The 14,732-nt window shown below is 40.0% G+C and overlaps 1 protein-coding gene across 1 annotated transcript in view; it reads left to right on the top strand.

Moving 5' to 3' along the window:
• Window positions 1-301: 301 nt before the first annotated feature.
• Window positions 302-14,732, top strand: part of SNAP91 (synaptosome associated protein 91) — a 160,927-nt gene continuing 146,496 nt past the window's right edge. Inside the window, 2 exon segments of the mRNA XM_044000628.1 lie at window positions 302-446; window positions 2,237-2,396. Of these exon segments, the coding sequence (XP_043856563.1) occupies window positions 2,267-2,396 (130 nt within the window). The 5' untranslated portion in view covers window positions 302-446; window positions 2,237-2,266.

The raw sequence follows: 14,732 nt of genomic DNA, 5'->3' as shown, positions 1-14,732 counted from the left end.
GCTAGTGCTAGAGCCATGTGGTTTTTTGGCCGGCCGAGATAAGAATGCAGCAGAACTGTCCAGCAGTGTCTCGGGAAGCCATCACTAGGACCAACGAAGGAGACATCCCGGCTGCCCTCCAGCGGGCAGCAGCGGGGCTCTGCCCTTGCATCGGCCTTCCACCATTTAGCATCGAGCCCAGCCAGGAGGGAAGCTGGGGGTTCGGGGCGGCGGTCTCCCCACAGCCCGCCGGGTGCCCGCTGCGGAGTCGAGAAGGCAGGTGCACCGGAGCCGGCTGTCGGCGTGCGCGTGCGCGTGCGCGTGCTGCACGGAGAGGGGGAGGGCCGGAGGTGAGGCTTCCCCTCGCAGTCTCTCCTGCACAGCCTTTCTGGGGATGCTAGCCTCCCGGTGAAGACCACCCCTAGAAAAGCTACTCGAGCCTAGCGGGACCGACGGAACGTGTACGTGTGAGTATGTATGTTTGCATGCATGCCTCTGTGTGTGGAAGGTGCGAGGAGGAGAGGGCACCGGGAAGGCTGGGGCTAGCGCTCGCGCTCCCCCCCCCCCCCGCCCATACCCACCCCGTGCGCCCCACCCGCTCTGGAGATCCTCGCGGCGGAGGGGCTCGCACCGGTTTGTCCGCGCCTGTCACCTGACTCTGTCGGAGGAACCAAAGCTGAGGTGGGGGCGGGGGGATGGGGACGCTGCCGGGGAGAGCCAGAGAGACGCGGCGGCGGCGGCAGCGGCAGCTGAGGAGGCGGTGGCGGCGGCGGCGGCGGCGGGGAGCAGCAGGCTGGTACATGCTACACCCCGGGGCGGGCGGGTTGGGGGCCCTGGGCAGCGTGGCACCATAGGGAGGGGGGGGGGACAGCGCCGAGGGCGAGCTCAGGAAGGCATCTCTCCCCACGAGACACCCGCCTGCTCGCTACCCACCCGCGGCTTCCTTCCTTCCTTCCTTCCGCTCCGTGGCCACGGACGGCAGAGCGACCGACAGGCGGGCGGACAGACAGACAGGCGGGCGGGCGGGCGGGCACGTTGTCTCTCCCCCGCGGCCCCGGGGAGCGGCGGGAGCGGTGGCAGCTGCAGCGCCGCCCTGGGGAGTGGGGGCGGGGGCGAGTAACGGACTCGTGCGGCTGTCTGTCTATACGGCCGCCGTCGGCACACCGCCCGCACCCGGCTCCTCTCTTTAGTTCTCGGGCTCGGCAGGGCCCCCTTCTTCGTGCTGTCCAGCGCCTCTGGGGCGGGGGGGGGGGGGCGCTCCATCGGAGGCGATTATCCTACCCCGGAGGGAGGCGGGCGGGGAGTGTCAGATCCGCCCGCCGCCGGCGCGGTTGCGGTGCTGCACCCCCATCGCCCAAGGGCCCGGTGCCCCTTTTCACCCTCGAGCAGCTGAGGGGCGGCAGCGGCAGGGGGACAGGGGGTCCTCGGCTTCAGCACCCGGGAAGGGTGAGCCGCATCGAGCCCTTCCACCCCTCCTCCCCAGGGCGGGCCCCCGCAGTGAGGACTGAGAGGGCTGCGGTGGGAGATGGGCGGAGGGCAGGGTCGGGGCATAAAGAGGACCAGGAGAGGGGTGCGGGAGGTGGGGGGATTAAGGACGTGGGAGGAGGTGGCGGCGGTGTGCTGAGAAGGGGGAGAAAGGGCATAATATGGCGCAATGCAACGATAATCTCCAGCTCAGAGGAGATGGGGAGAGGAAGATCCCATTGCTGCTGCAGGAGCCTCGGCAGCCGCGGCCGCATCAGGGGAGGGGGAGGGTAGGGCGTCGAAGGTTGGGCATCCGATCCAGTCAGTCTCCGTAGCCTCTTGGGGATTCCGGGGGTGGGGAGAAAGGCACGCTGCAGCAGCAGTAGTAGGGAGGTTGTCTTGTGGGCACAGTGCCCAGGGAATAACCCCAAAACCTGAAGGGTCTAGTACGAGATAAGGTTGGCTGGGGAGAAAAATTGCGGATTGCCCAGAGGGTGGGGGACATAGGGATGGTGGGGAATCAAAAAAGGGGGGGAGGATATGTTGCAGGGTAGAGAAGCCCGAGATTAGTGCACCTATAACGGGTTCATTTTCTGTGGGTGCATCTCAGGCTGATGGATTCCAGGTTCATCCGCAGCTTTACAACCTCTAGTTCTGTTGGTCCTGATACTGGGACAGCGCCTACAGGGGTCCTTCTAGGGTGGAAAAGGGAGGCTGCGGAAGGAAATAGGCCCTTGTAAAAGGCAGGAACCTTGGGCTCATGAGGGGGCCATCTATCTACTCTTTCTTGCAGAAGAGGAGGCAGTAGAAGCAGCAGCCGAAGATGTCCGGGCAAACGCTCACAGATCGAATCGCAGCTGCTCAGTACAGCGTGACTGGCTCTGCTGTAGCGAGGGCCGTCTGCAAAGCAACCACTCATGAAGTAATGGGCCCCAAGAAAAAGCACCTGGACTGTAAGCATCTCTCTTTATATAAGCCGGACATGCGCATGCCAAAGACACGCCAGAGATTAGGCAGAGGCTGTCTAGGCTTACTATCAGTAATGAATGCTGCAGCATTTGGTATTCTCAGCTGTGGAAATCTTTTTAAAGTCTGTTGTTGCCGAGTGTCTGTGGGTGATTCCTTTTCTTTCCATATTCTTTCAGTTCTATTTTTCTTCCTTTTGGTCTTTAATTTCTGTACTCAGGGAAGGTTATAGTATAGGCTTAGTGTAGAAAGCTAAAATCTGATGTGAGCTTTGAGAGATTTGAGACCCAAGCTTCACGAGTTTCTTAGGGTTGAATTGTGGGGGAGGTTTGTTATTCTTTCTTTGTTTTAAGAGTTGTCTAGTTCTAGAAATTCCGGAGTTGTACAGTTACAACTCAGAAAGAAGAGATGAACACCACAGTTGACTTTAAATGCATTTTAGATAGTTTTTTGTGTTTTTCATCCTGAGAATCCTGGTTGGCTTTTGTGATTGCATTGAAAATGCAATTTGAAGGTGTTAATAGAAATACTTCATTTTGCATGTGGAACAACATCGGGGAGATTATATTTTGGAATTAAAAATGGAAGCTTTTTCCCAGTGATATTGTAGTGATATATATTTTATTTTTCAGCTTATTCCCAGTGATGTTGGAGTGATATATGTATTATATTTTTCATATCTGTGACTTTATGGGGAAAATTTCAGACTAGTTTTAAAGGATTCCTTCTGAAATGCTTTAGCATTAATTAATTAATTAATTAATTCCTTTAATAGGAGGAATAATATGGAAACAATCTCAAAGGAAAAGACTTACCTGTCTACACAATAATTTCTGTGTAAGAAGCTACAAAATTAGCATTTTCCAAAATTGCCTTTTATTCTCTATTGGACTTGGTCAGAGCTTTCATTGGTAACTTGTTGCCTTGTACAAATTCTTGCCATTATCACACTTTTATCAGCAATTTGGTCCCAATTTCCTTTCAGAATTTTGGAAGGGCTTACTGGGTGGTCAAGGAATTGCACTGTCTAAGTTGTATTGTACTTATTTGGAATCTGTTTCTGTTCCCTGGAAAGAATGTCTATTCTTACACCTTTGTGAATTGCACTGGTATTAGCATCTATTCCTGGACCCATTAGCAGCAAAAGCACAAAATAAAGAGACTTGGAAATAGTCATAATAGACCAAAGTTTTAAGGAATTTCCATTCCTCTGGGCTTATAATATTAAATAGTTTTCCTTTTATAGGTTTATCTAATGGATATAAATTAAATATTTTTGAATAGTTTTTAAAAAGTGCTTTGCAATATATACATTTTACTATACACTTTAGGTATAAGCAAAACAATATGGATGGAGCTATGTTCCATGCAATATTAAATAATTGGGAATTATAAATTTGTAAAATGGTTGTTTTGCAGCCTATGTGATGAAAATTATGGACTTGCTTATTATCCTTTTTACCTGATAAACTTACCTATATATATGACTCATGAACCTTAAAAGGAGTGTATCTCTCCCTTTTAATGCTTTTTAATAAAAAATTCTATTAAAAGTTGTAAAATTTATATTTACAAAACATTACAAGGTACTAAACAACATTATGCAGAAATGTCAGCCTTATTTCAAAGAGTTTTCATTTTGCATGTACAAGAACTTTACCTGACAATTATGAAAGACTTATGGATGACCTGAATAATGAAGAGAGAATGATATTTTGCATAGAATTGGGGGTATCATTGGAAGAGACAGTAAAATCCATTAGCCCTGTTTTTAGGTGTTATTGTATTTTCCTTGGGGATCTCTTTGATCTGGAAAAGCTTAGTAAAAATGATGTAGACTGAAAACATTCTTTCCATTGTTTTCAGAAAGAATTAATGATTGGAATAGTTTAGAGTTGTGTAGCTTCAAGTAGTATGTGTCATTTTTAAATAAAGGAGATTATAGCATTTGATTTTTGCTTTGGTTGCTTCTGTGCATTATCAGTAATCTTTATTAAATTAATTTACATTATTAACATTAACATTGTACTCTTCTCATTTACAGGGTACTTTTTATGTTTATATTCATATTTTCTATGTATTCAAATTTGACAGACATTTATTTTGCTTACAGTGTACTACAGGGAAGGCACTGTACTAGGAACTGGGGATACAAAGAAAAAGGAAATAGTCCCTCACTTTGAGGAACTTAAATTCTTCATGTATACAAATAAATTAAATACAAGTTAATTTGGGAAAAGAGAGTACTAACAACTAGGGGAACCAAGGGAAGTCTTCAAGGAAGAGGTGACACTGTAGGTGAGCTTTGTGGGAAGTTTCTAAGTGATGAGTTGAAAGAGAAGTGAATTCCAGGTATGGGGGGAGGGGTGTCTTATAGGAATACCCCCCAGGCTAGAAAATATGGATTGTTAAGTCTGTGGAGCACATATTAGTTTAATTTTGCTCGAATCCTTCTAAACATTTCTATAGTATTAAACAATGTTGACCATTCTCTCCTGCACACTTTCTCCTCCCTGAATTTTCATGACACTACTCTGTTCTTCTACTGATCTGACTGCTCCTTTTCAGTCTCCTTTGCTGATTTATTATCCAAATCTCCTCCTCTAACTGTGGATGTTCACTAAGGTGCTGCTCAGTGCCCTGTTCTGTTCTCTCACTACTCTCTCACTTGGTGACCTCATTAGCTCCCATAGATTTAATTGTCATCTCAATGCAGGTGACTCCCAAATCTAGATATCCCATCCTAGGTCCCTCTCCTGAGCTCCGTTCTATTGTGTATTTCAAACTGAGATGTCTAAGAGGCTTTTCCAACTGCGGAAATATATTCAAAATGCATCCAAAATTGAACTTACTATCTTTCTCCAGAACCCACCCTTCTAACAAACTTCCCTATTGTTGTCAAGGGCAACAAAATCCTTTGATTCCTACAAGTCTGCAACTTGGGTGTCATCCTCAAGTCCTTACTCACCTTTTACCCACATATCTAGTCAGCTGTCAAGCTATACCTAGCACAGCGTCTCTTAGAGCTGTCCCCTTTTCTCATGGTCACCACCCTAGTTCAGGCCTTGATCATGTCACACCTGAGGTTACTGCAGTAGCCTCCTAATTGATCTCCCCACCTTCAAAGCATTCTCCTCTTTAATGTATCTTCCACATATCTACCAAAGTATTTTTTCTAACAGTTTAGATCTTAGCATATCACTCCTCTACTCAGTAAACTCCAGTAGCTCCCTATTATCTTTAGGAATATCCTCTTTTTAGCTTTTACATTCCTTTGCAATCTAGTATCAACCTACCTTTCCCACCTTTTCATATATTACTTTCCTAACCAAACTGATCTTGCTGATCTTTACCTGCCACATTCACTTCCCATCCCTGTGCCTCCACATTGACTCTCCTCCCTGTCTGGGATGCATTCTCACTACTTCTGCCTCTTAGAATCTCCAGTTTCCTTCAAAATTCTGCTCAGATGACACTTATTGAAAGCCTTTCTTGATCCTTCCAAGTGACCATTAACCACCCTCCCCATTTACTGTGTGTATGTATATCTATATGTATCTAAAGATACATATACACACACACACACACACACACACACACACACACACACACATATATATATATATATATATATATATTAGAATGTAAGTGTAAGTGGCTTTAGGGTAGGGTTTTGCTTCTTTTTATCTTTGTATCTCTAGAATCTGGCACAGTGCCTGCGCATAGTAGTTGCTTTTAATAAATGCTTATTAACTGATTGATCAAATGGACAGTATGTAGTAGATGACTGTGTGAAATGAAGCTGGAGAGTAGAGAGGTGGTTAGAGTTAGACAGTGGAGAAGCCTTAGATGCTCATTTGAGGCATTTGTGTTCTGATTGCATCAGAAATATGCATGCAGGGGGCAGCTAGGTGGTGCAGTGGATAAGGCACTAGCCTTGGATTCAGGAGGACCTGAGTTCAAACCCAGCCTCAGACACTTACTAGCTGTGTGACCCTGGGCAAGTCACTTAAAACCCCATTGCCCTTAAAAAAAAAAAGAAAGAAAGAAAGAAATATGCATGCAACATTCTGCTGAGAGAAGGGAGATATGCCTTCTAATTTATTGGTAAGAAAAACTACCTTTCACTCCCCCCAAAAAAAATCATAGATGGATGAGGCTGAGAGGAGATAGTCTAGAATTCTAAGATAATATGATATTCTGAATTTATACAACAGCTAAATTGGAATTAGTTAATAAGTTACTCTGCTTTATAATGTCACTGCAGGATTCTTTTGAGCAGTAGTCTCTTATAGTGCATTTGAATTTTAATTAATCAACCAATAAGTATTTATTGAGCACTTAATGTGTGCCAGATATCCATGGCACTGCCTAAACAGAGAAAAAAAATAAAACAATTTCTGCTCAAAAAGGACTAGAATATAACTTTTTAAGAACATATGTCGGGGGCGGCTAGGTGGCGCAGTGGATAAAGCACCGGCCCTGGATTCAGGAGGGCCTGAGTTCAAATCCGGCCTCAGACACTTGACACTTACTAGCTGTGTGACCCTGGGCAAGTCACTTAACCCCCATTGCAAAAAAAAAAAAAAAAAGAACATGTCTTACATAAATTGAAGAATATCTGTCATTAGAAGACCAAAGCTTAATTGTGCAATAGCAGCAACTGAGGGAATTTTAGGTATTCGTATATGGCTTTTAAGAATATGAGATTCTATAGATTAATGGTAAAATACTGTGCTTTATGTACACCTGGAATTTGGAATAAATAGAATGCCTGTATCTAGGGGAGAAAATGACATGCATAGTGATACTTTTTTTCATGCTTGGAGTTGAAACGGAATAATTTGGTTGAAAACAAGTTGTAACAGGTCAGGTGAAGTAAATGAATTTGGGATTCATTGGTAAAAAAAAAAATGTTTAATATATTTAAGGTAGCAGTGCATATGTTTTCTTCTCCCCTCCCCCAACCTGATTGATCATGAAATTTTAAAAAAATTGGTATGATCCTTTTTGATTGGAGTATAAGGTGAAAAGGATGCCCAAAATTAAAGTGATTCAGAAAGTTTGTCAATTTTTAAAAATAGGTGGATGACTTGTTTTAAGTTCTTGGTTACCAATAGTTTTGAACACACATTTCAAAAGAAAAGATGTTCACTTTCTACAGATTTAATGAGGATTAAACTCCTTCCTCTTTGTTCAATCATATTGAGTTTATAGGTTTGATAAGAAGCTTGTTAATATTTGGGGAGGAATTAAATGGTTAGATGGCAATGACAGGTATAAAGATTGGTTCCTAAATTTTGCTTTTTGGAATGACAATATATTTTGTTGGAGAAAAGCATTTCATTCATAATGACATTCTTATAATTAGCAGTTATTGATTAAAAATTTATTGTGAGAAAATATATGGTGAGTCTTAGTTATCTTAGATGCATCATTTCATATTCGTTTTCTTCATATACTAAGCAATGTGTTACACTACTCTGACTTCATATTTGTTTCAACGATAAGGATAATCCAATTAAGTGATGAAAGTTGGTATTTAGGATTCCTTTCTCATATCCCCCAAAACCTCTAAGATCCATTGTAAAATATAATAGTGATAATAACTTATTCTACTATGATGCTTGAAGATTTACAAAGTGATGTTGGTTTCAACCCTATTGGCTAGGTAGTGCAAATATTGTTCTTTTACTGGTGAGGAATTTTAGGCTCAAAAATATAAACATGCTCATTGTAATAGGGCTAGTTAGTTTTTGAAGCTGGGGTAGAAAGCCCAGGTTTTGAAAGTGTAAATTCAGGACTTTTCTTACTACATAACGCAGGTATGGATAATATCAAAGTAACAACCAACAAGCATTTGTTAAGCACCTACTTTGTGTGAGACACTGAAGACAGAAATACCCAAAAAAATCTTTCCCTTGTATCTTTGTTTCAGTAACCGCTCTGATGTGCTGTTTTTATGTTCAGTAATCTTAAATTGAACACATATTTAGTGAAATCAAAGTTTAAATCTTAATCTCCATAGAGTTTATAGGGAACTAATTTTTAAAAAGAAAAATTTGCTAAGCATAAAAGATAACTTAAAATTAATAAGTGCTACAAAAATAGTACTTATATCCATATTTTCCTTCTAATTTACCAATTGATTTTTAAAAATAATGATGATTCTCTTTAGATTATATTAACTAAACAGATTTTTAAGTCCTTAATCATTTGTAATCTCATTCTTAACATGTTTTTGCTATCCAGTGTTAATGAGGAATTACATTACATTTCTTTTCCTATATAATTTCTTCTGTGAAAACATTTGCAGTTAGAATTGAAGGACTGTGTTTACTTTATGGAAAGAGTTAATATCTCTTTAATTCTTATAAAGCCTTTGGAGGATTTACAATGATGTAGTACTATGCTAATAGCCATTAGCAGCATACTAGAGGAAATATGCTCCAGGCTATATTGTAATTACAGCTGCCTCAATCTTATCAGGAAAGTATTTATAAAAAGGGAATAAATTGCATGAATTTTTGAAATATTTAAATTAGAGAATAATTCACTTTACAAAAGGATTCATTTTCAGTTTTCTTAAGGTAGCTCTCCAAGACATTAAAATATTATTTGATTTACAGAAATTTTGTTTGCATACAACTTTTCAGGAGCCCCTCTGTGTATGTGTATATCTGTGTGTGTGTAAGTAAATATAAAAATACATACACAGTTATTTATAGATAGATAGATATACACATACATATATGCACATACAGTAATTTAGTCAAGGACTTTTTTGAATCATAATGTGAAAATAAGTAAAATCTGATTTTTAAAAAAAAACTAAATGAAAGTAGTGAGAAGTTTACCAGATACTAATGTAACATTAGATATGAGATAAATGGATTCTTACTATAAGTGAAAATTTGAAATCAGGAAACATGAATAATATTTATTAAGTTACTATTATACTTTTAATAGCGTGCTAGGGATGGTAAAAGAAAAGTATAAGACAATGCACTTGACTATAAGAAGCTTATAGTTTAATTGCTCTTCAACTTCTATCAGTCTTCTAAAATTTCTTATATGTGTATAGAATGCTAAGGCCAATATCAATGTTAGTTGTTTACTAACAGCCATAATGTTGTATTGTAAAATCTTGGGAGGAAAATTGCTACCTGAGGCATAACATTTAAGAGTATCAGTTATCACTTTTTAAGTTATAAGACTATAGGCTAATTTTTATGTATGATTTATGGAAATCAGCCTCATTTTATACTCATGCCCTTATACTTTTATATTTTTATAGATTTGTGATCTCATTGATATGTGAATATATAGACTATAATCAATTCACAAGCATTTCTTAAGAGCTTAATATGTGCCAGGCACCATGCTGAGTGCTAAGGATACTTAGGAAAAAAAATCCAGTCATTATCCTCAGGGCACTTCCATTCTACTGGTGGAGACAATATGTATATAAATAGGTACATAGAAGATACAGAGTAGATGAAGGTAACTGTAAAGGGGTAGTCAACCTTGCTCATATGTGTGTGTGTGTGTGTGTGTGTGTGTGTGTATTTAATGAGGCAATTGGGGTTAAGTGACTTGCCCAGGGTCACACAGCTAGTAAGTGTTAAGTGTCTGAGGCCGGATTTGAACTCAGGTACTCTTGACTCCACGGTTGGTGCTCTATTCACTGTGCTACCTAGCTGCCCCCCATATTTTCAATAAATTCTGTACAAGGGGCCCAGCCAGCATGCCAGTGAATACCAGTGGAACAACAGGTAGGCATTCCTTGGCTATCCTTTGCTAAGTAAGAACTGGATTCAAATCTTGCCTCTCACACTTATGACCCTGAGAAAGTCACTTTAAAATGAGTGGGTTGGACCCACTGGTTTCTAAGATCCCTTTCACCTCTAAATCTATGTTCCTACAAACTATCTTGTACTTATTTTGTATTTGTTCTTTGTATGTACACAGACACACCACACATATGTAGAACAGAATACCTCTTTTCTCCCCAATGGAATATAGGCTTGTTCCTTGATTGGTTGTTGCTTCTACAGAATAGATCATAATTAGTAATGTGTTAGAGTCTACTCTTGCCTATCCTGTGCCTCTTCATTGTACTTTGCCCAACATTCAATTTTAACTTTTAAAGGACTGAAACATTTAATGACACAGCTATATAGCATCACTAGAACAGTATTGATGTTCAAAAGATTAACGTTTGTTTCAGGGAGAGGCCTTGATTCACTAAAAGCATTGCATAATTTCCAAAACATAGTCCAGTTTGCTATTCAGGTTTGGGCCTAATCCATTGCCTTCTACATCGTGTATTCAAGATATATGTATTGATGGGCCATTTCTATCATCTATCCATTCAGATGAATTATGTGGTCTATACAATAGACATTTTCCAGCTCATCTTGTGTTGATAGGTCAAATTCTTGAGTGATTATGGATTCCATTTAGGAGCTCTGAAATGTTTTATATAGTAATATATTATTAATTTGAATTCCATTAATTTGAAACTTATGCTTTAGTAAAGATTATAGAAGCCTATTGAACCATCTTTTTTGGAGGAGGAAGCATTATTAAATTAAGAATCAACAAGATTTCAAGTAAAATATTCAAATTCAAGAAAACCACCATTTTCAGAGCAAATTTGCTTCAGTCTAGAGCGGTTCTTAACTCGAAGGGGTTCATGAATAGATGTCAGGGAGTCCATTAATTTATGTAGAGAAAAATAGATATCTTTAACTTCTAATCAAAATTTAGCATTTTCTTCAGTTTATTTTATACATCAAAAACCATTTTGAGACAGGGTCCATTGACTTTACCAGACTGCCAGAAAGATTCATGACACAAAAAGGTCCCTGTTCCTGAGGTATCACTGACATATCAGAATCACAGAATATGAGAATGGGAAGGGACCTCAGCTGCCATCTAGTTCAATCCATGCACAAAGAATTCCCACCGTAACATCCAAGTGATTATCCAGCTGTGGCTCGAATTCCTTTTTCTTGCAAAGTGCCCCGAAAAAGGGCTCGATGATGTTTTCTTAAAAACTAACCAGAGCTAGGGAAAGTTCTTCCTAATATTAACATCAGCAAGAGGAAATTTTAGACTCTTTATTTTAGTACTGCTTTATCTAATTCATTAGAATATAATATGAAGACAAAACATTTTTGCCTTATTTAATTGATATGCGTTGATATATGCCTGACCTTCTCATAGTATTTGCATGTTTCCCAGAGTTGCGAGGTATAGTATAGAAACCATTATGCGTTGGAGCTTAGCCATGGGAAGAAAATGTGCTTTGCTTAACCCCATTTCTTTAGCATTTGGAAGAAAGGGGATAATGGTTGCTACTGCCGATCATCAGTTGTGGAGAGAAACTAGTTTCCATGTTAACTTTTTGTTATCGATATTTTAGCTCTTCTCCATATTTTAGGAATGAAGCACTAGGGATATATAATTTTCTAAGAGGCCGGCTTCATGAACAGGAAGATGAGATCCTCAAACATTCACAATGCTTGTGACCTACATTATGAAATGCTTTCATATGTGAATAAACCATTAAATTGTTTGAATAAAAAGGAACATATACCCATGGAGAAAACTGATTTATTACTTTATGCCACTTTAATTGCAATATACACATTTACAAGATTTGCTAGGGTTGTATTGTCACCTCTTATCTGAAGAAAGAAAACAAGTGACATAGGGAATCGATGCTTCCCTGTGGCTTCATTCTTGCAGTAGGCTGAATATTATGCACCTAGCTATAAGCTGGCCACTGTTTTTCTTATTCTAGGTCATATTTTGTTTTTCTCAGATACTAAGTTGACAGTCTATTGAGTTTTGACCCAAACAGCCAGACTTAGAATAACAAAAACAGCTCCTATATCACTGTTTACATTGAATTGCATTTCTATTTTAACAAGAAGATAAACATTTATTAAGCATTAAGGTTATAAAGACAAAAATGAAATAGCCTCAGCCTTCAAGGATCTTATGTCTACTTACAGTTGAAGTGCTTTATTTGTAACAACCTTGTGAGATAAGAGGTGAAAGTGTTGTTATTCCCATTTTGTGGTGGTTCAGCAAGCTGAGTAACTTCATACATAGTGTTATATCTGGGACTTCAGCTCCATTCGTCTGATTCCATAGTCACAAGGATTATCAGGTGAAGGGTTTGATATTCAAATTCAGGCCCCTTAATTCTAAACTTAAAAAAAAAATATGTCCGCCAAAATACTTCTTTGATATGCATGTCTTTAGTACTAACCATTCAATATAAATGCCCCAGATCAGATAATTAGTGTAAGGGGCTAAAATTCTAGCTAGTCTGTCTAAAATATCTAATGAGTGGTTGCCAATAAATTATAAGCTTTAGCAAGAGTCAGATTTTTAAGCATTTATTAAGGAGAATAAGAATTTGGAAGAGAGAAAGGCCTAGATTCATCTGTCTATTAAAGGGAGAGCACATTTCTTGCTCCCTTCTCCACCCGAGTCGCCAGTCTCCACCCCTCTTCCTCCCACAAGCAAACGTCACTTCCTGACACCAAAGAGCCGGATGTCTTGCCCTCAGACGCCTTCTCCTCATGGCGGAACTTTGCCACAGTAAGTCTCCAGCAGGTGGCATCATTATAGTCATTACAGTAGTTAACATTTATTAAGTGCCTACTATGTGTCAAATACTGTTAAGCACTTTGTATATGAAGACAAAAATGAAACAGTTCTTGTCTTCAAGGAGCTTACACTGTACCATGGGAAACAACACACAAAACAACATATAAAGTAGCCTAGGGGGGAATAAGGCTGTTGGATGACTCGAATAGAAGGTGGCACTTGAAGTGAATCTTGAAGTAAGCCACAGATTCCAGGAAGGCTAAGATGAAAGAATACATCCCAGGTTTAGGAGACAGCTTTTAGCTGAAGTAAAAAGCGTGTGAATAAAATTAATGAGGAAGAGAACGAACAATCATTAAGTGCCTTCTATGTGCCAGGCAATATGTTAATTGCTTTAAAAATATTTCATTTGATTCTACATTGATCCTGTGAGGTAGGTGCTATTATCAATACCCACTTTATAGTTGAAGAAACTGAATCAGCCAAGCATTAAGTGACTTGCTCAGGATCACACAGCCAGTGTCTGAAGTCAAGTTTGAACTCAGATCTTCCTAACTCCAGGCCTAGCTGTCTATCCACTGGCCTGTTGATGTAGATGGGATTGGGCTTGCTTGTAAAGAGCTTTATCCATTTGACCATGGAGGTAACAAGGAACCAAGGGAGTTTATTAAGTAGAAAGGTGAAATAATCATAATTTTGCTTTAGGAAAAATATTGGTCATTGTATGGAAGATAGGTTAGAGATGGGAGAGACTAGAGGCAGGGAGACCCATTAGGAGGCACTTGCAGTAGTCCATGCTAGAGGACCTGCCCTGCAGTGCAGTGCTGTGTGAGTTTAGAGAAGGGAACATATGGTGAGAAATGTTGAGGATTATTTGTTAGGTGAAATATCTTTGACCTGCGTTAGTATGTTTAAGTTCTTCCAGTTGGGATCATAGAGCTGAAGAGGCACCTTGTCTCTTTTCTTTCACATTCTTGTTGATACGGATGAATTATTTTATTAATTACTTTAAAGCTATATTTTAGAGTTGTAAATAAGGAGGCAGAAATATAGTTACCATAGGGAAAAGATCTTCTGATATCTTGATATTATTTGCTTTTAAATAAAAACAATTAAAAGTGTATTTGAATTTTTAAAGCACTTCCATATCAAATAACCAACTTTTTAGAATGCCCTTTTATTGGACACTGTGGAGGTTATAAATGCATATGAAGCATTGTCCTTGCCCTTAGGGAGCCTGTAATTACATTAGAGAATACTTAGATGTAAACCATCCCTAATATCCCAATCTTTGGATAGCCTGAGTTGAATCCTAGGGGCTTCCCAAAAATATTATTGATTTTTATTATTCCTGCCCAGAATTTACTCTGGGAAATCTCGAAATGCAGTTTGTGTCCAGTTCTCTACAGATTCCTTACAGACACCTAAGATTAACCCCCCCACACACACACACACGCACACACGTATATCGACATACATCTACATATGTACATAAAAGTATGTGTATACATAGACTCCAGTCTTTATTTAACCCCATAGGAAATACACAAGATTCAGAGGACTTAGGAGTCCGTAAAAATGCAAAAATCACTTGAACAACTCATAGTAGCTCATAAAAAACCAATACAGTTCTCCACCCTTTCTGGTTGGTTCCATTTTTTGACCAGTAGTCTTTGAAATTCTTTAGTCATACC

The sequence above is a fragment of the Dromiciops gliroides genome, chromosome 4 (genome assembly GCF_019393635.1).
Source record: "Dromiciops gliroides isolate mDroGli1 chromosome 4, mDroGli1.pri, whole genome shotgun sequence".
Lineage (NCBI taxonomy): Eukaryota > Metazoa > Chordata > Mammalia > Microbiotheria > Microbiotheriidae > Dromiciops > Dromiciops gliroides.
The sequence above is the reverse complement of the archived record's forward strand: the minus strand, read 5'-3'. Positions and strand labels throughout refer to the sequence as shown.